At 37.3% G+C, this 27,165-nt stretch overlaps 1 protein-coding gene across 3 annotated transcripts in view; it reads right to left on the bottom strand.

Moving 5' to 3' along the window:
- WRN (WRN RecQ like helicase) overlaps window positions 1–27,165 on the bottom strand; it is a 124,756-nt gene that overhangs the window by 90,169 nt on the left and 7,422 nt on the right. For all 3 annotated transcript variants that reach the window (XM_010592469.3, XM_010592468.3, XM_023551133.2), the window contains exons 2-3: window positions 2,863–2,970; window positions 841–953 (exon numbers count right to left, since the gene is read on the bottom strand). In XM_010592469.3, coding sequence (XP_010590771.2) covers window positions 841–953; window positions 2,863–2,958 — 209 coding nt within the window. In that variant the 5' untranslated portion in view covers window positions 2,959–2,970. The remainder of the gene's footprint in view (window positions 1–840; window positions 954–2,862; window positions 2,971–27,165) is intronic.

The raw sequence follows: 27,165 nt of genomic DNA on the forward strand, positions 1-27,165 counted from the left end.
CATGCCTATCTTCCAAGGCACTTCTGGGTCGGTTGAAATCTTCAACATTTGGTTAGTAACTGAGTGCTTAATCATTTGCACCATCTAGGGACGTCTCTTAGCCATTACAATCAAAAAACCAAACACACAGCTGTCAAACTGACTGACACATAGTGCCCCTAAAGACAGCAGAACTGCCCCACAGTTTCCAAGGCTGTAAACTTTACATAAGCAGATCACCAGGTCTTTCTCCCACAGAGTGGCTGGTGGGTTCGAACCCACCAACCTTTTAGTTAGCAGCCAAGCACTTAACTACTGTGCCACCAGGGCTTGGTGCGTTTAGGGGGTGAATAATTCTTGCTTTATTTCCTAAGATGATGAAATAAACAAATTGTTCAGTAGTTCTATATATAACATCTACCAAAAGTAAAAAAAAAAGCTAAAGTAACAGTATGACTTATGAGTGAACAAGCAGGTACATTACGAATTTAATTCAATGATTTTATTTAAAAAGTAGAATTAGAAGTTATCGTTGATCTTCTACATAAAGAAAAAATAGTTATCTATTGACTACACTTCAACTGTAAAACTCAGTATACTTAAAAATACTAATTACTATAATGCCAAACTGAAAAAACCAAACCCATGGCCATTGAGTAGATTACAATTCACAGCGACTCTACAGAACAGAGTAGAACTGCCCCATAAAGTTTCCAAAGAGCGCCTGGTGGATTTGAACCGCTGATCTTTTGGTTAGCAGCTGTAACATTTAACCACTATGCCAGCAGGGTTTCCAATTACTGTAATAGCTATTATATCTTAAGAGTGCAAATTTAAGACTAGGTAATTCAAATCTCTTACCGAATATCTTCTGATAGGAAAGAGCAGTCACTAGCTTCACAGCTGTACACAATAGTTCCAGTGAATTCTAAGAAGGGCAGTTCATCTTCAAAAACACTCTTCTGAATAGATGACTTGAGTTAAATAAAATTCAGAAAAGGTACAAATAAAGTTCACATTATAACATACATTGAAGCATTCAAATTACAGTTATAAATTTTACCAATTAACGCTTTATAAACTAGTGAATTCATAAAGACAATGTAACAGAAATAAAATTATCCCACCATAAAATTATCTCTTCTAACAAGTTTAGTTTCAAACTTATTCTATTTTTATAAAAGCATTTTACTGAGTTATTTTCTAATAATGATAATTATATTAGTATTCTAGATGTAATATTGCCTTATGATCCTGAAGACTGGTTGGTGGATCTTAAATTTACAAGGACTTAAACTGAAGTAACCATAAAAATTCACCAAACTAAAACACTGTCTAAATTATTACTTGAATTGGAAGAAACTAGTAAGATCAACCTTGCAAACTAGATAGAAATGGAAAGTTTACGGTAAGAATTTTCATTTTAGAAACCCAACTAAAATTTATTCCACAGGAATACTTAAGTGGGTGTTCCTTCTAACTCATTAAAAAAAAAAAAAAAAAGGAGGAAAACTAGGAAAATAAAATGGAACTTCTATAAAGATTCCTAAATATACAAGGCATTTTTAGGGTCACTACAATAAACTTCAAAATAAAGAGCAAATGAGCAGGACGTTGGCCACTGCTTATATCTGAGATTAAATATAAAATCATACCAGTCAAAAAAAAAGAAGTCAACTCCCGTTTCTCACAGATCTATTTAAAAAAAAAAAAAAAAACCAATTCCGTTGAGTTGATTCCGACCATAGTGACTCTATAGGGCAGAGTAGAACTGCCCCATAGAGTTTCCAAGTAGCGCCTGGTGGATTCAAACTGCCAGCCTTCCAGTTAGCAGCCATTGCTCTTCACCACTACGTCACCAAGGTTTCCTTTTTTTTTTTTTTTTCCATAGATCTACAGGGTATGTTTTATTTTCAAGTGTATAAAACCCGCTGCCATCAGTCAATTCTGACTCATAACAACCTTATAGGACAGAGTAGAACTGGCCCATAGGGTTTCCAAGGAGCAGCGGGCAGATTCAAACTGCTGACCTTTTGATTAGCAGCCTGAGCTCTTAACCACTGCGCCACCAGGGCTCCTTCAAGTGTATTAGTACCCCATTTAAATCTGTATGTAAATTGTTTTCACCTACAAAGTACATCTTTTCCAGGCCTAAAAATCACAAGTGGCCCCTCACGAATCGTTTAGCCCAACATTGTATCAAACTATCCAGTGCTGCCTAGAAGAAAGGGACAAATTAAATGGCTTTGGGGAATTAGTTACAACACAGAAACGTTAATGTTAAGGAACCTTACAGATCACATAGGCTGAATTTCTCAGTACGCACTCTGTGAAACTTAACACCACGCTCTGAGAAAAGAGGGCTCCACACTCAGTTCAGTTTGGGAAATTACAGTCCCTGCGGAAGATTCTCACTTCAAATTAGTATGTCAGAGACTCTACAGACTTTCAATATTAAAGAAACGTCTTTAACTTTGTTTAACACAGTTAACCTTATCTATCAAACAAAAAGGAATTGGTTTCGGTCATAATACCTATTAATATCATATGGAACATACTTGGACTTAGTGAAGTGATCCAATCTCTCCAATATTATGATGAAAAAACTGAAACTCAAATCACTTATTCCAAATTATCATGTAGATGTACCACTTATTAAACTAACAAAGGTCACTACTTATTGAAATACGTCGACATTGTGTAAGGACAAAAAAAAAAATGGATATAAATCAACATCCATTCAATGAATAGATTCTGGTTCATTCACACAACAGCAACTCTGACTTAAATAATAACCTGAACTTTACACGAGAGGGCTGACCTCTTATACAGTCAAATTTAAATTAAATTTCCTAGCTATAAGAATAACCAATAACAACACACCTTTCTTTCTTCCATGGCACGCCTCTTATTCTGCACAGACATCCATTCAGGAAGTTTCCGCTGCAGTGAAGTTGTTTCCAAATTTTTGTCAGTCATCTTTAAAATGCCCTAGTTGCAAAATCAAAAATCAGTGACTCTGTTAGTAAATACAACATAATTTTTGAAGGAAAAATCTGAGATACCATGTCTACATGCTTGAAGAACTAAACATATATATTTAACATAAGTTCTTAGGCTTGCTTACTTTGGACACATTATGAGGAAAGATCAATCACCAGAAAAGATCATGTTTGCTATAAAAGTTGGCAAAAATGAGGGAAGCCCTTGAGGAGATGGACGGACACGATAGCTACAACAGTGGACTCAGACACAGCAACGATCAGGAAGATGGCGCAGGACTGGGCACCACTTCCTTCTGTTACACACAAGGTCGCTGAGAGTCTGAGCCAACTCGATAGCAACTAACAACAAACGGCAATTAGACCAAGTACAGGATATAAGAGCCGGAGGTGCCAAAGAAAAATAAATGTACAATATGTTCCAATAACTATAAACTACCACTGTCAGTTTGTCCGAGTGTAGCAGCTTCTGTGTCGCTGTGATGCTGGAAGCTATGCCACCAGTATTTCAAATACCAGCAGGGTCGCCCATGGGGGACAGGTTTCAGCAGAGCTTCCAGGTTAAAAGAGACTAGGAAGAAGGACCTGGCAATCTACTTCTTAAAAAACTGGCCAGGAAAAACCTTAGGAATAGCAGCGAACATTGCCTGATATAGTGCTAGAAGAGGAGCCCCTCCGATTCGCAGGCACTCAAAATACAACTGGGGAAGAGTAGCCTCCTCAAAGTAAAGTCGACCTTAATGGAGTGGATGCAGTCAAGCTTTTAGGACCTTCATTTGCTGATGTGGCATGACTCAAAATGAGAAGAAAGAGCTGCAAACAATTCATTAACAATCGGAACGTGAAATGTACAAAATATGACTCTAGGAAAATTGGAAGTCATCAAAAACAAAATGCAACACTTGAAGATTGATATCCTAGGCGTTGGTAAGCTGAAACGGACTGATATTGGCCATTCTGAATCAGATAATCATATGTTCTACTATACCGGGTGAAAACTTGGTAGTGTAATGGTTAAGAGCAACAGCTGGTAACCAAAAGGTCGGCAGTTCGAATCCACCAGGACTCCTTGGAAACTCTATGGGGTACTTCTACTGTCCTACAGGGTTCATATGAGTCAGAATTGACTCGACGGCAAGGGGTTTACTACACCAAACCAAAAAAAACCCACTGCCGTCGAGTCGATTCCGACTCATGGCGACCCTATAGGACAGAGTAGAACTGCCCCATAGAGTTTTTGCTGGGAGCCAGGCTGCAAGGGCGGCCCCTCTGCACCCACTGCCCCCAGCATAAACATCAAAGAATCCCTGAAAAGTCAGGAGGAGCCAGGCTGCAAGGGCAGCCTCTCTGCACCCACTGCCCCCAGCATAAACATTGAAGAATTCCTGAAAAGTCAGGAAGAGCCAGGCTGCAAGGGCAGCCTCTCTGCACCCACTGCCCCTAGCATAAAACATCGAAGAATTCCTGAAAAGTCAGGAATATCTCTGTCATCTGTGTTATGTGTCTGTTTCATTTTCAGCCTGTGTATAGCAGAATGTATAAGCATAAAATTCCATTATAGATTTAGGGACCTTTGGACGGGGGGCGTCCTACTCATAATCCCCTGGTGAAATCCCGGGTAGGGACAGCCCGTGTATTACTTGGGGGTCAACATGAAGTTGTCTTAAGGGAAAAACAAATAGCTCGACTATGGAAAACAAAAACAGGATGGTGGAATCCTGGTATTTACCGAGGCCTTTTTGTGATTAAACCACCACCCACACATGATCCCATAAAAGTGGAAAAACAAAAGGCAGTGAGTTCTCTCAGCCAATTTCTCAGCCAATTACAGGTCAACCTTCTCGTCTACCCCGCTCACTGCTGCGCTTGACTGGTCTTTGGGTATAGAGATTGGGCTAATTGTCCTTGGCATAATCGTGGACAATATGACATAACCCAAAGTGGCTGGACTTCAAAAATTTGGCCACCCTGGACAAAATGGACAAAGCCTATGTGGCAACAGTTTTTGCAAAAAGATTAATTATTATAAAAACTGTGGAAGGAATTGCAAGATTAAGCATAAAGTGTAAAGCAGTATGAAGTCAATTGTTACTTTGTGTAAAAATATATCAACAAAATATTCTCTTCAATTAAACAAAAACTCATTGTACTTGTGTGTGTATGCGGAACTGTACTATGTGTCACTTGGAAAATTATGTCTCTGGGAAATGATGTTTATGATTATATCTTGTACTGCCCCTTTATTGATCATGCGATGTTATGCTTTTGTAAGCTTATGATATAAAAGACCATGTAAAAAATAAAGAGCGGAGCCTTCTTTTTCTGCAAAATGAAAATATAAGACACACTACCTCTCATTCTTTTTCGCCGAACTCTACCCCTCCTCTGGTAACCCTGTTCATTGCTGAGGCTGGCCCCCGGCAAGTTTTCAAGGAGCACCTGGCGGATTCGAACTACTGGCCTTTTGGTTAACAGCTGTAGCACTTAACCACTACACCACCAGGGTTACTACACCAGGAATAGCAAATTTCAAGATCTATCCTGAAGTACAACGATGTTAGTGATAGGATAATATCCATATGCCTCCAAGAAAGACCAGTTAATACAACTGTGTTATTCAAATTTACACACCAACCACTGACGCCAAAGATGAAGAAATTGAATATTTTCACCAACTTCTGCAATTTCAAATTGTTCAAACATGCAATCAAGAAGAATGATCAGTAGCTGGAAAATATGACTTTGGTGATAGAAACAACACTGGAGATCCCATGACAGAATTTTATAAAACCAACCACCTATTCATTGGAAATACCTTTTTTCAACAACATAAACAGCGACTACACACAAGGACCTTGTCAGATGGAATACAAAGGATTCAAATTGACTACATCTATGGAAAGAGATGATGGAGAAACTCAGTATCATTACTCAGAACAAGGCCAGGGGCCAAGTGCTGAGCTCACCATCAACTGCTCATACGCAAGTTCAAGTTAAATGAAGAAAATTAAAAGCCCACCAGAGCCAATAGATGACCTTGGGTATAACTCACCTGAATGTAGAGACCATCTCAAAAACAGATTCGACACATTGAACGCTGTGACCAAAGAATAGATGAGTTGTGGAATGACATCAAGGACATCATACATAAAGAAAGCAAAACGTCATTAAAAAGACAAAGAAGAAAGAAAATACCAAAATGAATGTCAGAAGAGACTCTGAGGCTTGCTCTTGAAGGTCAAGTAGCTAAAGCGAATAGATGAAATAATGAATTAAAAAAGCTGAACATCTCAAAGGGTGGCTCAAGAAGACAAAGTGTTATAATGAAAAGTGCAAACACCTGGAGTTAGAAAACCACAAAGAAGAAAACACTCGGCATTTCTCAAGCTGAAAGAACTGAAGAAAAAATTCAGTCCTCGAGTTGCAATATTGAAGGATTCTATGGGCAAAATATTGAATGAGGCAGGAAGCATCAAAAGAAGATGGATGGAATACAATGTCACTGTACCAAAAAGAATTGGTCCACATTTACCCATTTCAGGAGGCAGCATATGATCAAGAACCAATGGTACTGAAGAAAGAAGTCCAAGCTGGACTAAAGGCACTGGTGAAAAACAAGGCCAAGAAATCTGGAGGACAGCTACCTGGCCAACTGACCGGAAAAGATCCATATCTGTGCCTATTCCAAAGAAAGGTGATCCAACAGAACGTGGAAATTATCTAACAATTATCATTATATCACATGCAAGTAAAATTTTGCTGAAGGTCATTCAAAAGCAGTTGCAGCAGTATATCCGACAGGGAACTGCCAGAAGTTCAAGCCAGGTTCAGAAGAGGATATGAAAGGAGGGTTATCACTGCTGATGTCAGTCAAATCTTGGCTGAAGGCAGAGAATACCAGAAAGATGTTTACCTGTTCTTCTTTGACTATGCAAAGGCATTTGACTGTGTGGATCATAACAAATTATGGATAAGACTGCAAAGAACTGGAATTCCAGAACACTTAATTGTGCTCATGCAGAACATGTAAATAGACCAAGAGGCAGTCATTCAAACAGAACAAGGGGATACTGCGTGGTTTCAACCAGGAAAGATGTATATCAGTGTTGTATCCTTTCACCATACTTATTCAATCTGTATGCTGAGCAAATAATCTAAGAAACTGGACTATAAGAAGAAGAATGCGGCAACAGGATTGGAGGAAGACTCATCAAACAGCCTGCGATATGCAAATGGTAGAACCTTGTCTGCTGAAAGTGAAGAGGACTTAAAGCACTTACTGATGTAGATCAAAGACTACAGCCTTCAGTATGGATTACACCTCAACACAAAACAAAAATCCTCACAACTGAACCAATAAGCAACATCATGATAAATGGAGAAAACATTCAAGCTGTCAAGGATTTCATTTTACTTGAATTCACAATCAATGCCCATAGAAGAAACAGTTAAGAAATCAAACGACATATTGCACTGGGCAAATCTGCTGCATAAGACCTCTTTAAAGTGTTTAAAAGCAAAGATGCCACTCTAAGGACTGAAGTGTACTTGACTCAAGCCATGGTATTTTCCATCACCTAATATGCATGAGAAAGCTGGACAATGAATAAGGAAGATCAAAGAGGAATTGACACCTTTGAATTATGATGTTGACAAAGAATAGTGAACACGCCATGGACTGCAGAAGAAAAAACAAATCTGTCTTGGATTACGGGTCTTGGAAGAGGTACAGCCAGAATGCTCCTTAGAAGCGAGGATGGCAAGACTTCACCTCAAGTACTTTGGACATGCATTCAGTCCCTGGAGAAAGACATCATACTTGGTAAGGTCAGTGAAAAAGAGGACGGCCCTCAACAAGATGGATTGATACAGTGGTTTCAACAATGTGCTGAAACAGAGCAATGACCGACTGTGAGGACGATGCAGGAGCAGGCAGCCTTTCACTCTGCTGTACCTAGGGTCACTATGAGCAGAACTGAGTCCACAGCACCTTGCAACAACAGTAACTATACCTTTAGTGTTTCTTGCTTTTAAAACAATTGAAACAGTTTAATTGAGTTCTCAGGTTGTAATAGTTTCAATATTCTATTATTCTACAACTTTGATCCCTTCAAAGAATAATCTTAACCTCGCGAACAACGAAAATCTTTAAGTATATAAACTGTTGTAAGGTTATCAACATCTTTAATCTTCTGTATGCTTATCATCTAAGCAAACTCAACAACGCTGTTAGATTTGTTTACAAGTCCACTTGAAGATAAATTCTGAAGATGATAACAGATTTTCTTTATTAAGGAACATTTATTAAATTCTTGGCCTAGTAAGTGAAAAAGTTTCCCTAAGAATAAATTTCTTAAAGGATTTAAAAAAGGAAATTAGAGCATTTGATTACTAGCTTTTAGGGTTCTTATCAACATAAAATGAACTTCAAGTATGGTTACAGTAAACACAATGAATAGGAGATCCATGACATGCTTTTTGTTAATGACAAAGTGAACTCATACTCTGAAAGGACCTTCAGACTAAACTGAAGTATCCTCAAGTTCTTAATGAATTTCTCAATACCCAACCCTGGTTCTTAGACCTTCAAATTTCTAGTTAAGACAGCAGTAGTTCTGCATATTTACCCAAGGAGTCTCATGATGAAACACAATGTTTCATTTTTTTTTTTAAATATGGTGTCAATGTGAAATAATCATAGCCACTGCTTACGGTTACATCTAATACTTAGCAATATAATCTCTGAAGAAACTACACGGTATTATTCAGCATGTATTCATTTTAATTGCTCATTTTCTCAAGGATAAATCAAAATTTGAGAATACTGATAATTTATGGAACAAAAAATTTTAAAAGATGACTTTAGCATACAAATTCTCTATGTGGAACGAACTCCATCACTTTTATGCGTTGGAAGGAGAGCAGGAATGTAATTCACTCTTTCCCCACTGGGGATGGGAGGGGAGAAAGAAAGACCTCAACTAACGGCCTCAAACCAGGTAGCCTTGTAAACCTATTAACAGAATTTAACTAGGAAAAAAAAATACGATTGCCACTGATTCCGACTCATGGTGACCCCGTGTGTTTCAGAGTAGAACTGCCCTCCATAGCATTTTCATGGCTGTGGCCTTTCAGAAGCATACCACCAGGCCATTCTTCTGAGATGCATGGGGGGGGGAGGTGAGGGGTTCAAACCATTTGCACCACCTAGGGACTACTATTAATGGCACTGACTAGCAGAAAAATACCATAGTTCTGGTTTAGAAAATGTCACTACCAGGATATAGTTAAACTATCTAGATTGCTTATTGTAAATAAGACTAGAATTACAGATTTATGAATTTATGACTAGAAAATATGGGATAGCCGAGTAAGCTGTGCAATCAGCAGAATACAAAAGAGTTCCAAAACCAAAACAACGTCCTCTGTGAACGTTTCTTCACACATTGCTCAAAATGAGTCTGTTAATCCATAATGTGTCCTGATAGGGGGAAAGGGAGCGTTTTTAGAGCATGTGTCTGACAGTTTGGGGCTCCTCCAGAAAAAGATGTTCCATCTGTGCTTGGTGGTTGCCCACACTCTTGAATCATTTGTAAAGTATGGCGCTGATTAAGATCTATAATTTACTGAATCAGAATTAATAACTCATTGTAAATATTAAGATAATAGTCATAAAACATATATGCTTTGTTAACTGTAAAGCACTTTACAAATGTTGTTGTTAGGTGCCGTCGAGTCGGTTTTGACTCATAGCAATCCTATAGGACAGAAAAGAACTGCCCCACAGGGTTTCCAAGGAGCAACTGGTGGATTTGAAGGGCTGATCTTTTGGTAACAGCTGAGCTCTTAACCACTATGCCACCAGGGCTCCTTATGTTAATGGTTATTAATATGTTTATGTTTGCCACAAATTAAAAACGCTTGACAGGAGAAGTCAGAAGTTGATCCCAAATGGTATATATGAAATCTGTTCTTAACCTTAAAATACATTTTTATAAAGTTGGAAAACATAGTTTTGCTACATCCAGAGTAGATTATTGGCAAAAATGTCAGAAAATTGATGTTTCTGCAAATACACAAACTCTATAAAAACAACTACAAAAGCCTCAGAATTCTGTAATTCATTCACACTCCAACACAGAAATAAACTTCAATAACTCTTCCCTACAGCCACCTATACCACTAAAACCACTGTGATCTGAAATGCCTAATTTTTCGACATGAGTCTCTTGCAAATAGAATTCTCTCAAAATGCAGGCAAGGAATTTGAAAGTAAACTTCTTTACAAATCTAGCACCTGAGTCAAAGACCTTGGGATACATAAAAAGCATACGGGAAATTAACGTGGTGAAACAATTTGCAATAGGAAAACCCTTTAACATACACGAGCATTTTCACTGCTGATGAGAGAAAGGTTATTCTCTGAAGGGATCAAAGTCATAGAATCACAATCTCCTTAAGAATTTTTTGTTTTTTATACTTAGCTGCTATGCTGATGAGTATGAACAGCTTTGACACATCTTTTTCTAAAATCCCGTCATCTATCATTACATAACACTTCACGTAAAAGAGATTTCTCGCAAAGGGAAAAAAAAATCACATCTTCTATCATTATGTAATGCTTCACGTAGAAGAGATTGCTTACAAGGGGAAAAAAGAGCATTATACCATTGACGTATCTTAACTCCTCTACGATATAAATATTGTATTCTGGTTTTCTTTGATTTGGATTTTACTAGGATCACCTTGCCTATTTACCACCTATCAACCTATTATCACTTTAAAATGCTGTCTTTGAAACAACATACACCTGGGATTTTTGCAGCTTATTTTTTTTTGTTTTTTTTTTTGTTCTGCTTTTATTTCGAATAGCGCAACCTGTTCATGTATGTCTGTCAATACGGAAATTCATCTCATTCACAGTTACTCGAAGAGCCTGAGTTTTCTTTTACATTACTTTGATTAGTATTTCTATTTTACATTCTTGTAGTTTCCTCTTTTTTAGTATCTTCTGCCTTGGTGAAATTCTCATTCATTCCCTTTTTCACTATTTTCCCACCCTATCAGAGGCAGATTAATGAGTAAGCGAGATATAGCATAGGCTTACATTAAACGAGGTACTCAGGGGCTTACTTCTGTTTACTTACTAATCTGTAGTGCACAATTTCACGTGGGTTTCACCCCATCTTTGACATGGTAAAAAACAGGTGAAACTGTGCAGTACAGATCAGTAAACAAGCACAAGTATGCCCGTGATTACCTTGCTTACTGGGTACTCCAGCCCTGTCCCCTATTAACACTGTATTAGTTCAGCTAAAGAACACACCCTTCCCCACAAGGTCCTACATCTGCACTCCTCCCCACTCAGCAAGACAAATTCAGAAAGTTTTTACTTCCCCATTCTTGATGCCAGCCTCGTAGCTACAGTTTTTTGCTGGAAGGATATGGTTCTAGTTAATGATTATTAGCTTTCTCTCGGTGGTGCTCTTCTATTTCAAAAGTCCTTACTTTCATTTATAAATTTCATCACCATTTCCATATACACTGGAATATATTTAAATGTATATATTGCTTACTACAGTTTCCTCTTCATCTACCCTATCTTGAATTTCTGTCCTGGCTCAATTGCTGGTTTAGGAAACTTCTTCTATTTTCTTCAGGTAAAATATATAGGTAATATACTCTGAAAGTATGCATATGTGAAAATGCATTTTTTTCAGCCTTACCGATGAATGCTGATAGATGAATGAATTGGCTGAGTATAGGAGTCTCTCAAAGTCTGCAGATGTTTTTTACTGTCTTCTACCTTTCAGTATTGCATGTGAGAAATCTACTTTTTTCTAATTTTTTTTTCCTTTTTAAGTAATCTTTGTTTCCTATCTGGAAATTCAAAATACTTTCAGGGATTTTTATGATTTAAAGGCCCTAAGTGTAACTCTTTCTGTATTAATCCTCTCTGGGATCAGTAAGTCTGTGAGGACTCCTTTCCAAGTCTTAAGACCAGAAAAAAAAAAAAATCCTATATTATTAGCTATTAATTATTGTATCTGTACCTTTCTGGCAGTTCTACACCCTGCCCTATAGGGTTGCAATGAGTCTGAATCGACTCGATGGCAATGGGTTTGGTTTTAGTTTATTCCTTTCTTCTCCTTCTATAGCATTTATCCACACATTAGCTTTCCTGGATTTCTCCTAGTCTTTATTTTTCCCTCATAACTACCACCTTTTAAATTTTGTTCTGTATTTTAAGATACTTCTTCCACTTGACTACCAAGATGCTAATTTTGCTCTCAACAGTGACCTCCCTCTCTCAGTTGTCTACTGAATTCTTACAATTTTAGAATCTTGATTGTTAGTTCCAGAAAGTCTTTTTGTGCTCTAATGGAGTCTCCTAATATGTGCTTATGACTTATTTTTTTGTAAATGTTATAATCTGTCTCTTTCAAAGATCAGTTTGAGTAAGAGTTTCCTGTTTGTTCTATTGTGTCTTCCTTGCACTGATGCTGATCTCTCTGGCGAACTGTTATTTCATTTGCCTGTATGACTCTATTTACCATTTGCAGTCATAGGCTCTTAGGGTCCCTTAGGCAGCTGTAGACAAGGAACCAGATGACTACAAGTCTTCTACTGACGCATTAGAAGGCATCTACTCTGTTCACAGGTTTCCAAAGTTATAACTTCAAGATCTAGCCCTTGAGAACACTAAATCCCTCAGTACAACTCTTTAGGAACTCCTCCACGACAGCAAACATCAAGCAGGTCTTCCTAGGACCAACGAGTGGTTCGGTTCATTCAACAGACATCTATTTCATTTTCAGCCATATTTGTTTTACCACAGTAATTCTATTGAGTATCTTTTTTATCTTAGTTAGGGAATTATGTTTTAATGCCTTTCTTATTTTCCAATATTCCTTTTCCACAAATTTCAGGTCTTTTTTAATACAATTTCCTGTTGAATCCATCTGATGATACTTACAGGGACCCTAAATTCTTTTTTGTTTCATAAGTTATTTTTCTTTAAGGGTAGATGATTCAGCTCACTCAGGTTGGCATCTGTTGATTTTCCTTAAATACGTGATTACTGTCTACTTCATTTATAAATGAAGGTCTACATACACCAGGCTCAGCAACGTTGCCAATATATGGAACATTCAGAAAAGGATGTTTTTCTGGCATACTGAAAAGGGCATCTGGGAATGTGAATTTGGAATTTTGCAAAATTTTTATTACAGATTCTTTATAGAATTATAATTTTAAAACTTTTCAAATAAGAACCCTAAACTTGCTTTCGTGAACAAAAGCTTCTTTGTTAGCCCAAGTAATTGGCAGTCAATTGCGGAAGTGAAGCCAATGCTCCAACTGACTGAATGCTCCTTTTTCACCATTAACCAGATTGATAGATTAGCTGCAACAATCGGCTCAAGCATAACAACGATTCCGAAGATGGCGCAGGACCAGGCAGTGCTTTGTTCTGGTATACAAAGAGTTGCTATGAATTGGAACTGACTCAACAGCACCTGACAACACCAACAACATAGGGTTTTCTTGGCTGTAATCTTTATGGAAGCAGATCGACAGGTCTTTCTCTCACAGAGCTACTGGGGAGGTTTGAACTGCTAACCTTCAGTTAGCAGTGGAACACTTAACCATTGTACTACCAGGGCTCCGTTCTGTACACTACATGTGTTCAATTAATACATATGGATGTGCTTAGTAAACATGCTAGTGACATTCACTATACGTAAATGATAGTACATGCCCAGAGAGTTCTGCAAAAATCTCATCTAAGTATTACTTTAATAATATGTATGTTATTTAGTCATTGGGATGGTGATGTGTGTTTGTGTACATCAAACTCTTTGAATTTTATTTGTCCCTAATGTTCATAATTTTACCGCTAACAGAAAATAACATGACTGTTACCTAATTATTATTTTCTGGTATTCAGTGTTCCCTAAAATTATACAATTGATGTTGTTAAGTTTCTTGATTATTATTTATTTATTATTGGCTTTTGATATTGACAATTTGTCAAATTCTGATTTTGATGGAATTTTACAATATGTCCTTAGAATTTAAAGAAACAGTGCTTGTATCTAAAAATAATATTTTATTTAACATACGTAGCTCAGTTGATTCATTAAAGAGAATACAGGCCTCTATAGCTTCAGAAACACCAGTTTACAAATAGTTTTAATTACACAGAAGTATATTTTGTTTACTTTTAAAATGTTATTAAACAAAAAAAAAAAAAATATTTCAATACTTCCAGTTTTTATTTTACTGTTTCCTTTTTTTAATTATTTTTTATTGTACATTAAATGAAAACTTACAGTTCAAATTATTTTCTTATACAAAAATTTATACACACATTGTTATGTGACCCTAGTTGCTCTCCCTATAATGTGACAGCACACTCCTCCTTTCTACCCCGGATTTCCCGTATCCATTCAACCAGCTCCTGTCCCTTTTTGCCTTCTCATCTTGCCTCCAGACAGAAGCTTCCCATTTAGTCTCACGTAGCTACTTGAGCTAAGAAGCATTCTCTTCACAAGTATCGTTTAATGTCTTTTTTTAAATAAAATTCATTAGAAATATTTATAAGATCACACCAAGGACACAAGGTAATTACGAGCCCAAGAGACAGAAAGGGCCACATGAACCAGAGACTACATCAGCGTGAGACCAGAAGAACTAGATGGTGCCCGGCTACAACCGATGACGGCCCTGACAGGGAACACAACAGAGAACCCCTGAGGGAGCAGGAGAGCAGTGGGATGCAGACCCCAAATTCTCATAAAAAGACCAGACTTACTGGTCTGACTGAGACTAGAAGGACCCCAGTAGTCATGGCCCCCAGGCCTTCTGTTGGCCCAGGACAGGAACCATTCCCAAAGCCGACTCTTCACACATGGATTAGACTGGACAATGGGTTGGAGAGCGATGCAGGGGAGGAGTGAGCTTCTTGGATCATGTGCACACTTGAGACTATGTTGGCATCTCCTGCCTGGAGGAGAGATGAGAGAGTAGAGGGGGTTAGAAGCTGGTGAAACGGACAGGAAAAGAAAGAGTGGAGGGAGGGAGTGGGCTGTCTCATTAGGAGGAGAGCAACCAGGAGTATGTAGCAAGGTATATATAAGTTTTCACGTGAGCAACTGACTTGATATGTAAACATCCACTTAAAGCACAATAAAATTTTTTTTTAAATTCATAAGATTGTAGACAAGCTAAAACATTGGGAAAAAACCTCCAACTTTTATCCTAAGAAATAAGGACCTACAGTTTTGAAGTATTTTATATTAAAATAGTGTTAATGTTTCCTGATATTTACTTTCTCACTGTAATGTATAATTAATTGATTAAAGCTGGAAATACATCTGTTTCGTGAATTAAACTTAACTGTAAAAATCTAATCACTAAATAGGCAATAAACTAAAGGATTATCTCAAAATTGGATTTTGTGTCCCCATAATTCTTCACTTTTTCTGCCTAAATCAAGTGAAGTATAGGTACTGAACAAATAACTCTTCTACCTTTCATAAAACATCTATTTTAGATTTGAACGTTTGAAAGCATTTTTTGGCACAAAAGAAGAAGCAAAGTTCTTTAATGAGTTTAATAAGAGTGATTATCAGATTGAGTTCAAGAAGCTAGTTACAGGATTGTACAATTAATAGATAGATAAGGCCCAAACACCTCACTGGATTGCTGACTCCACCCTTTTTCCTGCTTGTGTGGAATGCTAACTTTGTGTTTTGGACTGAACTGTGTCCCACAAAAATATGTGTTGGAATCCTAACCCCTATACCTGTGGATATAATCCCATTTATGAATAGGGTTTTCTTTGTCACCTTACTGAGACCATGTCAGTGTAGTCTGTCCCAATCTAATCACTTCTGCATTATAAAAAGAGCAGATTAGACACAGGAGAAACACGAATGCGAGGCTGATGCTCCATAAAGATCACCAAGCCAGAGGGGACAAGGATCTTTCCCCAGGGCTGACAGAGAGTGAGCCATGCCCTGCACTTGAGTTTCTCACCTCCTAAACTGTAAGAAAATAGGTTTCTGTTCTTTCCATACATCTGTACTATTTCTGTTACTACAGCACTAGGAAACTGAGTCAGTTTGGAATAAGTGAGGCAAAGGAAAGGCCGCCTAGGTGGCACAAAATATTAAGTGTTCAGCTACCAGTCAAAAGGTTGGCAGTTCATATCTACCCAGGGATGCCTTAGAAGGATGGCCTGGTGATCTACTTTCAAAAGGTCACAGCCATTGAAAACCCTTTGGAGCACAGTCCCGCTCTGAAACACGTGGGGTTGCCATAAGCTGGAATGGACTTGACAACTCGTTCCTTGAAGGCAAAAGCAAAGTTGTCATTTTCAGTTATTCTATTAGAAGTTACACTGAGGACCTGTCAGACGACACAGAGAACATACACCCAGAAGATTATCTAACCAAGAAAGTGTTCACTGCAGATGTGAATCCATGAACACTGGTAATGGTCCTCAGTTAGCAGGCTGGACAGAATCCCCAAAGAAAAATGCCTAGAAGGACATTACTTGTTTGGCAAAGAAGCTCCAAAACCAAGTGGGGATGAAATATTCAAAGTGATAAATGAATGCTCCGAGACAAGTATGGAAACACAACGGAAGTTTGAAAGATGATCCTGAGGGGTTGATAACAGAAAGGCTTTACAAAGTTAAATTTGGCCTAACAAACTTGAGATTGAACCCGGGGTAGCGTGCTGTCACATTGCAGGGATTAAAGCCAATGCCACAAAACGGTATGTGTAATAAATTTTTGAATGAGAAATTAACTTGAGCTGTAAACTTTCACCTAAAGCACAATAAAAACAAAACAAGACAAAACAAAAACCTGAGATTCAAGTCATTCTTTGTTTTATTCATGGGGAAGCTCTTGTATGTTAAATTTGCTTGTAGTTCTGAATTTCACATTAAGTTATGTCATAAAAGTGGTGAGCCTAATGAAATCTAAGCTGCTACAATACTTGGTTTTCAGCTTTAGGTGAGGGGATGTGATTAGCTGTTTCATTATTGAAGCGTGTTGACAGTCCAAAGTAAATTTTTATAAGCTAAAAGGAAGATTTGAAGTTATTCCATGTAAGTAATTCTTACTTTGCAGATTTGTTAAAGTGTCATTATAGGCTTCAAAAAATGACATCCTTAACTTACGTTTTGAGCATTTGAATTAACTCAATTAAAATATGCAATGACCATGGGAAATATATATTAACATGTACTCACAAAGGACATCATGCTTGGTAAAATGGAGCGTCAATGAAAAAAAGAGGAAGTCCCTCAACGAGCTGGATTAACACAATGGCTGCAACAATCGGCTCAAACATAGCAACAATCATGAGGATGGTACAGGACTGGGCAGTGTTTTGTTCTGTTGTACAGAGTGTTGCTATGAGTTGGAATGACTTCACAGCCTTGGAAACCCTGTAGGGTAGCTGTGAGTTAGAACTGACTTCAGGGCAGAGGGGCTTTTTCGTTGTTGTTGTTCTGAGTGTACTAAGTCAACTCGAAGTGGCCTGAGGCATCACCCCATTTTTATCTGTCTTTAATAATCAGGCTAGAAGCTCCCACACAGCAAATCATTTACTTTCCCAAGCTACAGACTGTGAGAAAAATCTGTGAACCCCAAGAAGGATACTGGGCCAGTTACTCCAGTCCATCAACTATCAGTGTCAATCATATACTTTAACAGTCCAGTTATTTAATGGTCTGGTTTAATGTTCTAGTGTGAAATTTAATCTATCTGACTGGAATCTAGGCTAAATGGAGGACAAGCCATCTTCGCTTGAAGGAGGGCCAAAGAAGTATTCTCATGCAATGTCAAATTACCTTCCTCAAAATGCTTTTCTAGTTTTCATTCGAATAAAAATAGCTAGCATTCCCAAGAAAGATTTATATACAAGGATAGTAATCCTTGTTGTTGATAATATATACTATATAATGTAATATATTTTAATAATAAAAAATTAAAAACAGAATACATGTCCAACAATGATAAAAGTGGCTAAATAATAAATTATGGCACCTCCATAAAATAGAACACTATCCAGTCACTGAAATCAATGTTCTTATAATTTATCAACTGAAAAACAGCAAATCAGAAAATTAGACTCTAATTTTATAAAATAAAAAATGTGTATATTTGTGTATATGTATATAAATTCATATATGTAAATCCATACATGTGTATATACATGTGTATGTAAACAGACAGAGATACACATAGACAAAATGCCTGGAGTAACGTATACCAAAATATTAGTGGTTATCCTAGAACTACAGATGGTTTTCAAGTTCTTTTCTTCTTTTCCAAATTTTCTACAAGAACATATGCTACTTTTTACAATCTGGAGAGAAAAAAGTACAATAATAAAAGGAGGAAGGTCTTTTTTTTAAATGAACAATCAAGGCTATACTTTTTTATACTATTGAAGAGAGGTCGGCAAACTTTTTCTCTAAAGGGTCAGAGAGTAAATATTTTAGGCTTCATGGCCATATGGTCTCTGTTACAACTACTGAACTCTGCCTTTCTGGTACAAAAGCCATAAAATAATACATAAACAAGTGAGTGTGGCTTTGTTCCAATAAAACTTTATCTGTTGACACTGACGTCTGAATTTCAAACCAATTTCATGAAATAATATTCTTCTTTTGATCTTTTCCAACCATTTAAGAATGTGAAAACCATTAGCTCACAGGAAGTATAAACATAAGCAGCAGGTCAAATGTTGCCCATAGGCCATCCGACTCTGATAATACAACAGAGACAAAATGTGCTAAGACTGGTGTATCAACAATCCACTACATACAGTCACTGTAGTCAGAATCGACTTGACAGCAATGGGTTTATATATATTTTTAATCTCCATAATGCATTCATAAAATATCTAATAAGAATGCAACTTAATGGTGAAGTCCTGTTTGATAAATTAATTGCAAAATGGACCTCATGATAGCTAAATGGGTTGACTTACTGTATAAGGTTGATAATATTAGCCATTTAAATATTAGAGACTATCTGCCAAAATCATTAGTTATGTTTTGAAAGAAATTCATCTGAAGTGATTCTATCTGACAGCAATTAGATGGCAGGACGTGTTGTCTGCTGAAGGCACTTCTGTTATTTTGTGTTGATCAGTAGATTCCGACCTACAGCGACCCTTCAGGACAGAGGAGAACTCCCCAATGGGGTTTTCAAGGCAGATTGCCACATCCTTCTACCCTGGAACGGCTGTTGGGTTCTAACAACAACCTTTCGGGTAGCAGTGAAGTACTTAACCACTGTGCCATCAGGGCTCCTTGAAGCCACTTATAGTTTGTCAATAGAAAGCACACCAATAAAATAATTTTAAGTTAGAACAAATTTAGGAAAATTAAGATCAATCACATTCCAAGTTACCTACATTTAATCACCTTTTAAATTATACTCCATCTACTTCGGTCTGACAGAGTAGAAATTCATCTTAAGAGCACATTTTTCCACTTAGAATTGTGTCATCTTCTAGAGAGCGGACAGACTTAATGACAGTCTCAAGAGAAAGTTGGGCTTCAGTGAATGAGCTCAGAGATTTCTTTGTTCCTGAAACTTCTAACTACGGTAAAGAAATTAATACCTATTGTTACCATGGTAACTGACCTGCCTAATCGCTTGAGGACTAAACTGAATAAAGTATCCCAAGTTTTTCGAAAAGCATTAGGGGAAAAAAAAATGTGCACACTGTTAAGTTAAACAGCACATACAGATAACCATTTCATGTCCGGGAAAAAACTATTAGTAAATAGTTCAATGCTTAACTATAAAAAAAAATGCTGACAAATTTTCACTTACTACCTAAAAAGCTTCAATTCTATTTTGTTCAAAATATGTAAAGGTTAATCCGATAAGATACGCTGTTTTATAAGCACCGATTAGTTAACAAAAATTACAGAAATGTTTATGATTACTCTGAAATTTACTAACAAAATATCATAAAGGAGTAGTCATGACTTCAGCTATAATTTCCGTTGCTCACTATGGGTATTTAGGCAAATTTTTAAAAATATCCATTAAAAGCTTCACCACGTTTCTCCAAGGAAGAAAACTATCACCATGATGGTATAGAAAGGAAAAGTGAGAACAAAGAACAAAAAGGCTAGCTGATTTTACAGTAAGCAAACTGCTCCAGTACTGAGAATCACAGTATGAAGCAGCAGGAAACATAAATCTGAAATTGGAATCAGAAAACTAGATTCCAATGGCACTTTGTATCAAGAAAAATTATTCAAAACTTTGAAGACATTATGTCCTTTCAACGTCATATATAGGAGCACAAGCCCACCAGAGAATTATTTCACTGGGTAATGTACCTTTTTTTTTTTTGGCTTGTCATTTGTTACTGATTAAAAACTCACTCTATGAAGTTACATGTTAACTAGTAAATTTTTGTCTCACAGAGATACAATTGAATCCTGTCCAGTAGAAAACATAACCCCAAAACTACTGATTTTATTGCTCTGTATGTAAGACAGACAGGTTTGTATCTAATCTAGCAATCATATTCCAACCTTCTTTTTCCAATGTCTGTATAATCCCTGTTCCTCTCTGAACCAGCTTGACCACCCTACTAGTTCATTAATAAACTGAATAATATAATTCATTTATGAGAATCATGTCTTTAATTTTTTGGAAAGCATGCTTTGACACCTGGTCACTTAATATCAGTGTGACCCTCAGCAAGTTACTTAACTCTTCTAAACTTCCATTTCTTCATTTGTAAAATGGGAATATAATACTTGCCTTATTGACCACGGAGCCCTGATAGTACAGTGGTTAAGAGCTCTGCTGCTAACCAAAAGGTCAGCAGTTCCAATCCACCAGCCACTCCCCAGAAACCCTATGGGGCAGTTCTACTCTGTCCTATAGGGTCACTATGAATCAGAATCCACTCAACGGTAATACCTTTGCTTTTCTTTGTTCTTTGTTTTGTTTTGTTGGTATTGAGCCCAGGGCTGATGTGAAGATAAACAGTGATAAACATGATGCCTTATCTTTTAAACTGTAATTATACACAGGAGTTCAATATTGATAGTACTGATAGATCTTTTTTATTCCTCATTCCCTACAGTGTACTGAGAGGCATCAACAATCTGTTGGTGCAGATGGAGATAACAAAGCCATACACATTAGACAAGGTACATAAATTCACCAAAGTTAACTACAGACCTCCATGCTTCATAGGTAGTATATGCTTCTTTTAAATGATAACTTCAAACAGAGAAGAGAAAATGAATTCATTTATCCAATATAATACTTCATTATTAACCAAGGGACCTGACCCAAGGATTATCGAATTTCAACATGCATCTATTTTTCTGCCTCTTTAGCTAACCCCACAAACTGAATTTAGGGCCTTCCCAACTACAGTTTAAATTACAACAGTCCTGTTCATATACTCATCTAACATTTCATGGACTGTAGAGAAAGGAATATAGAAAAAGAAGAAATTTCAATGACTTAATAACCCAGAAGAATGGATTAACAAATGTTTTCAAAAAACTTAACCCAGAGAGTTTATAAAACCAAAGCAGTTTAAACATTTCAGCAATTCAATTTAATCATCAATGCCCTAATTTTGGTTAGATCCTTTAGGTTTCACCTATACAGTTATTTTTACTATGTGAGGCAGCTTCCAGTCAAAAAGCCATTCTGAGTTAATCAACGCTGAACCTACTGCCATCGAGTTGATTCCGACTCATAGTGACCGTATAGGACAGAGCAGAATCGCCCCATAGGGTTTCTAAGGAGCGCATGGTGGATTCGAACTGCCAACCTTTTGGTTAGAGCAGCCGTAGCTCCGAACCACTATGCCACCAGGGTTTCCAATCAACGCTGAAATGAACTTTAAAAATTCTGGGCTCGATTTCTTTCATTACATATTTTCTGAAAGTGTGACCTTGCACTTTGAGTTACCATTTCAGTTATCAATATACTAGCAATAAGTTAATGTGTTCGTGAATACATATATATATACACACACATACATATATACACCAAAAACCCATGGCCGTAGAGTTGATTCCAGCTCATAACTCCCCTATAGGGCAGAGTAGAACTGCCTCATAGGGTTTCCAAGGAGCATCTGGTGGATTCGAACTGCCAACCTTTTGGTTAGCAGCTGTACCTCTTAACCACTATGCCACCAGGGTTTCCACATATATACACATATACATAACATGTTGTACACAGCTGAGTCAATTCTGACTCAGCGACCCTATAGGACAGAGTACCACTGTCCCATAGAGTTTCCAAGGCTGTCACCTTTACAGAAGCAGACTGCTACATCTTTCTCCCAAGGAGTGGCTAGCGGGTTGGAACCGTCCAGCTTAGGTTAGCAGCGGAGTCCTTAACCACTGTGTCAGCAGGACTCCATCACACATACAGAGACTTACATAAACAGCTACAACAATGAACTCAAATACACCAACAAGCATGAAGGTGACACAGGGCCAGGCAACATTTTATTCTATTATATATAAGGCCATCATTAGTCGGAGTTGACTCCAGGGCAACTGACAAACCAGACACACACACACACACACACACACACACACACATGCAATCTATAATATACTGCTGAAGATATAATTTACAAGGTATTCTGTATTGTTTTTGAAATTGCCTTTCTCTATTCACTAATAGGAATAGAGGATATGGAGGAAAAGATAAAGGAATCAAAGAATCCACAACAAAGCCCTCATTAAAATCCCTAATTAAAGTGGCTTTTAAGACTTTCATTAATCTATTATTGGATTCCGCTAATCTTTATTTCCCTCCAAATAGTCCAAACAAGCAAACCGGAAAAGCTAAATAAAGCTATCATTAGCATTTGGCTAGGTTATAGTAAGTCACTACAATTTTAAAAGGTGATAGGATGATATTTTTTTGAGAGATCTTTTCTTTACAGCTACCTGCCCAACTTTTATAACTGTCAAATTTTAGATAAATTACAGTTATGTATAAGTCAATGAGTGAAATAAAGCGTAACTGGAACCAATCAAATACATAGGATTAAAGTGTAAATAGAACCACTCAAATAAATAGAATAAAATGCCATTAAAATGTTAGCAACAGGGGAAAAGGATAAACCCCTCTCTATATGCTGCGTCATAGTCAGAAATCCACGATGCCCAAATACCAGGAACATGACTTGACCTGAAATGAATCCATGGCACAGTGAAGGACTTTATAACTGAATTATACTATCCAACTGAATAATTCATTATGTTTAATGAATTTCCTCTGTTCTGTAAGTAGCTATAGCCAGTCAGCTGAAATCAACCACTTTAAACTGAGAAGCTGCAGAGAAAGTTTTCAAGGGAGTCGATTTAAAACTTGCTTAGGCTGTCTATTTTTCCTTTTATATTTATTACTGTTACTTCATATGGCCTGAGAGGAAATTTTATAGGAATCATTACTAAATGGCCAACGATGGCTGCCTACCCAGCATCCATTGTACCCCGCACCCGTATCATAAATTTAATTCAGATAATGACTAGTCACCCACAAAGTCAACGTGTTTCAGGAAAGCTGCTGCCCCACCCAGCCTCCATGGTAGACCCAACTGATCTGAAGGTAATCACATTCCCAACACAATGATGATTCAGGAACTCAAGCCCAAAGTCAAGGCTATAAGATTTGGTTCAAGAATAAAACACAGTGAAACCTGTGAGAGCCAGAACTCCACAAGACGGCTTTGTATTTCCTGGTCTCTCACGTTTTCCACCTTTGACAGGGTGCAGTCTCACCACTTTTCTATCATTCCTTTTAGTGGAAAATATTTGAGTTTTCCTTCTCTGACAGGTTTCCGCCTTACACAGGTTCCGGCTTTCACAAGATTACTGTGTATAACTTAATTCAGGCAAGTGGGCCAAAAGAGGAAGTCTGTAGGGAGGTGTCTGAGAATACCATTTTCTTGACCTTATAAGAAAGTCCCCAGAAAAGATACTCTCTGTTTGAGAATACGAAGCCCAGACCTTCTACAGCCATTTTGCTACCACGATGGAAGTCAGTTTAAGGACAAAGCCAGCGTAGGGACAAAACCAACACACAGAGAAATGGAGCCACAGTCTACTGACCAAGTCAATCCTCAAGTCAGCCCAATCTCTGGCCTTCCAGGTACATTTTAACAATAAACATATTTCTTAAGGCTGTTTGAATCAAGTTTTCTGTACTTGTCTTCTAACTAATATACATACATAATGGAAAATAAAATTATTTGGCCAAGCTTTTTCCTTCTTTAATCCCTTAAATAAAAATAAGTTACAAGGATAAACAAAACGAAAGAACAGTACCAAAATTTCTAACTTCATAAAGAGAAAGTTTCAAAAAAAAATTTTGTAATCAGAGTAGAATAAAAGTGTTTCAGTCACGATGCAGCAGAAAATCATAACTTAAGTAAAGGGATTAACGTTAGTGTGAGAATGTCCGCACTGGGTTAAAACTCAGCATTGCCAGACGGAACAAAACTGCATAAATCTCACAATAGTATCAGTTAACACGCAGGAGGAAAAAAAACAAAAAGAGAGACAGAGTGGAAAAGAAACGAGAAAATACACAATTTCGTAAACAACCATAAATTTACCCAAAGCAAGTCTTTCATAAGAACTTCAAATATAGTCTCAGGCAGTGTAGATTTATATAATATGAATAAGAGGAAAAAATCAGCAATTTTGTGATTGTCTACTTTCTAGAATGAAAAAGTTACCTTTCGGTACAATTTTCTTTTCCACAGTGCTATACAGTCCTCAGTTTTATGAATGAGCAGCAAAAACAGATCAGGTGCCATTATGTGACGGCTGTGGCACAACCTTGCTTTCCAAAAATAAAGACTACTTGAAGCACTTACTGATGAATGTCAAAGACCACAGCTTTCAGTATGGCTTATGCCTGGACATGAAGAAAAAGCTGCACAAATGGATTGATAAAAAGCATCATAATAAATGCAGAAAAAATTGAAGCTGTCAATGATTCCATTCTACTTGGATGAACAACCAATGTCTATGGAAGCAGCAGTCAAGAAATTAAACAATGTATTTTTTTTATTATTATTACTGCATTGGGCAAATCTGCTGCAAAAGAGCTCTTTAAAGTCTGAAAAAGCAAAGATGTCACTCTGATGGCTGAGGTGGGCCTGAACCAAGCTACAGTCTTTTCAGTTGCCTCACAGGCATGGGACAGCTGCACAATGAAAAAGGAAGACAGAAGAACTGATGTACTCAAATTGTAGTGTTGGTGAAGAATATTAAACACACTGTGGACTGCCAGAAGAACAAACAAATCAGTCTTAGAAGAAATACATCCAGAATATTTCTTAGATCTGAGAACAGTGAGACTTCAGGTCACTTTGGACAGATCATCTAGAGAGACCGACCAATCACTAGAAAAGGACATGACATTCGGTAAAGCAGAGGGTCACTGCAAGTGAGGGAAACTCTCAATGAGATGCACTGACATTTTAGCCACAACAATGGTCTCAAACATATCAACAATCATGAAGACAGTGCAGGACTGGGCACCCTTTTGTTCCATTATACCTAAGGTCACAATGAGTCCAAGTCGACTGGACAGCAACTAACAGCAACACAATTAACAACAACAACCAGCAGTTAGGCTTTTTTAAAGGTTATTTCATTCCTTTCTTTAAATAAAATGGTTATATGAGGGAGGATTAAGACAGATGGTTTGTGAACATTTTTTTCATGGGGAAATAATGAATTAGAATAATTTCACATTTTCAAAAAAAAAAAGTGGAATAATGGCGTTCCCTCCTGAGCCTACTTTCAAGGCTTGTTTCTTTCTGATCCCAGTATTCTTGTCTCTGAATTTTTATGGTACTACTGACCAGATTTTACAAGAGATCAACTTTACCAAAAAGCCAGTCTCCTGAAATAATTTTCCCCAGGTATCTCCTCGAAGGCAGATAATTTATCCATTTGTTTAGTAGGAACAAGCACACTTACGGTGACCAGATTTAATGCAAATTAAACAGTTTTCCACAGATAGGCAAGAACTAAGTAGAAAATACAGTTTATAAAAAGAATCCAAACTCGGTAACAGCAAAAACTACAACCTACCTAGGAATAAACCTAACATAGAATATATAAGACTCATTAAAAAAAAAAAAAAAAAGGAAAATTTACTAAGATATCAAATAAGGTCTGGAGAAACTACACTACTTTCCTAGATGGCCAGATTCAAAATTGTAAATATATTAATTAAATCAATGCATTCAAGAAGCAACACCAAGAAAAAAACGCCAGGAGGATTTTTCACCAAACCACACTAGTTTATATCAAAAATTCACTGGCAAGAGAAAACGCTCAAGAGCAGGAAATGTGTGTGTGTGTGTGTGTATTTTTTTTTTAAATATGACCAATAACAGGAAACTCACTCTACGAAACATCAAACAGTACAAAACTACAGTAATTAAAATAAGGTGGAACTGGTGTAAAACTAGAAAAATATATCAAGGAAACAAAACACCACCATGTCCAGAAACAGATCCATGTAAATATAGCAATCTGACATAACAGAAAAGAACAAATTATTCAATAAATAAAACCAACAAAACTGGCTACAATTTTGATATGCCATCACCGGCAAAAATTTAAAAGATAAATCATTTGCAGTATTTGCAAGACAGAAGAAGCTGGTGTCACCATTTTGAAGGACATTTTGCAGAAGTTATCAATCCTGATCCCTCAAGTCAGCAATTCTTTCCATCCTGTGGAAATACATATACACAAAGGTTGTGTAAAGGATGCTCATTATAGCAATTCATAACAGAAAAAACCCTGGATGCAGCTAGTAGGGTAAGTTAACGATGATTTATCCGTAACACTGATCAAGCAGCAGATACTGAGGACGCTGGCGGTTCAGTGGTAGCATTCTCACCTTCCATGGGGGAGACCTGCGTTTCATTCCAGACCGACACACCTCACGCACAGCTACCATCTGTCTGTCAAGCCACCACCTGGGGTGGTTTGTGTGTTGCTATGACGATGAACAGTTTTCAGCGGAGCTTCCAGACTAAGACAACTAGGAAGAAAAGCCTGGCAATCTACTTCAATCAGCCAATGAAAACGCCACGGATCACAACTGTCCTA

This window comes from Loxodonta africana, chromosome 19 (genome assembly GCF_030014295.1).
Source record: "Loxodonta africana isolate mLoxAfr1 chromosome 19, mLoxAfr1.hap2, whole genome shotgun sequence".
NCBI classification, from domain to species: Eukaryota; Metazoa; Chordata; class Mammalia; order Proboscidea; family Elephantidae; genus Loxodonta; species Loxodonta africana.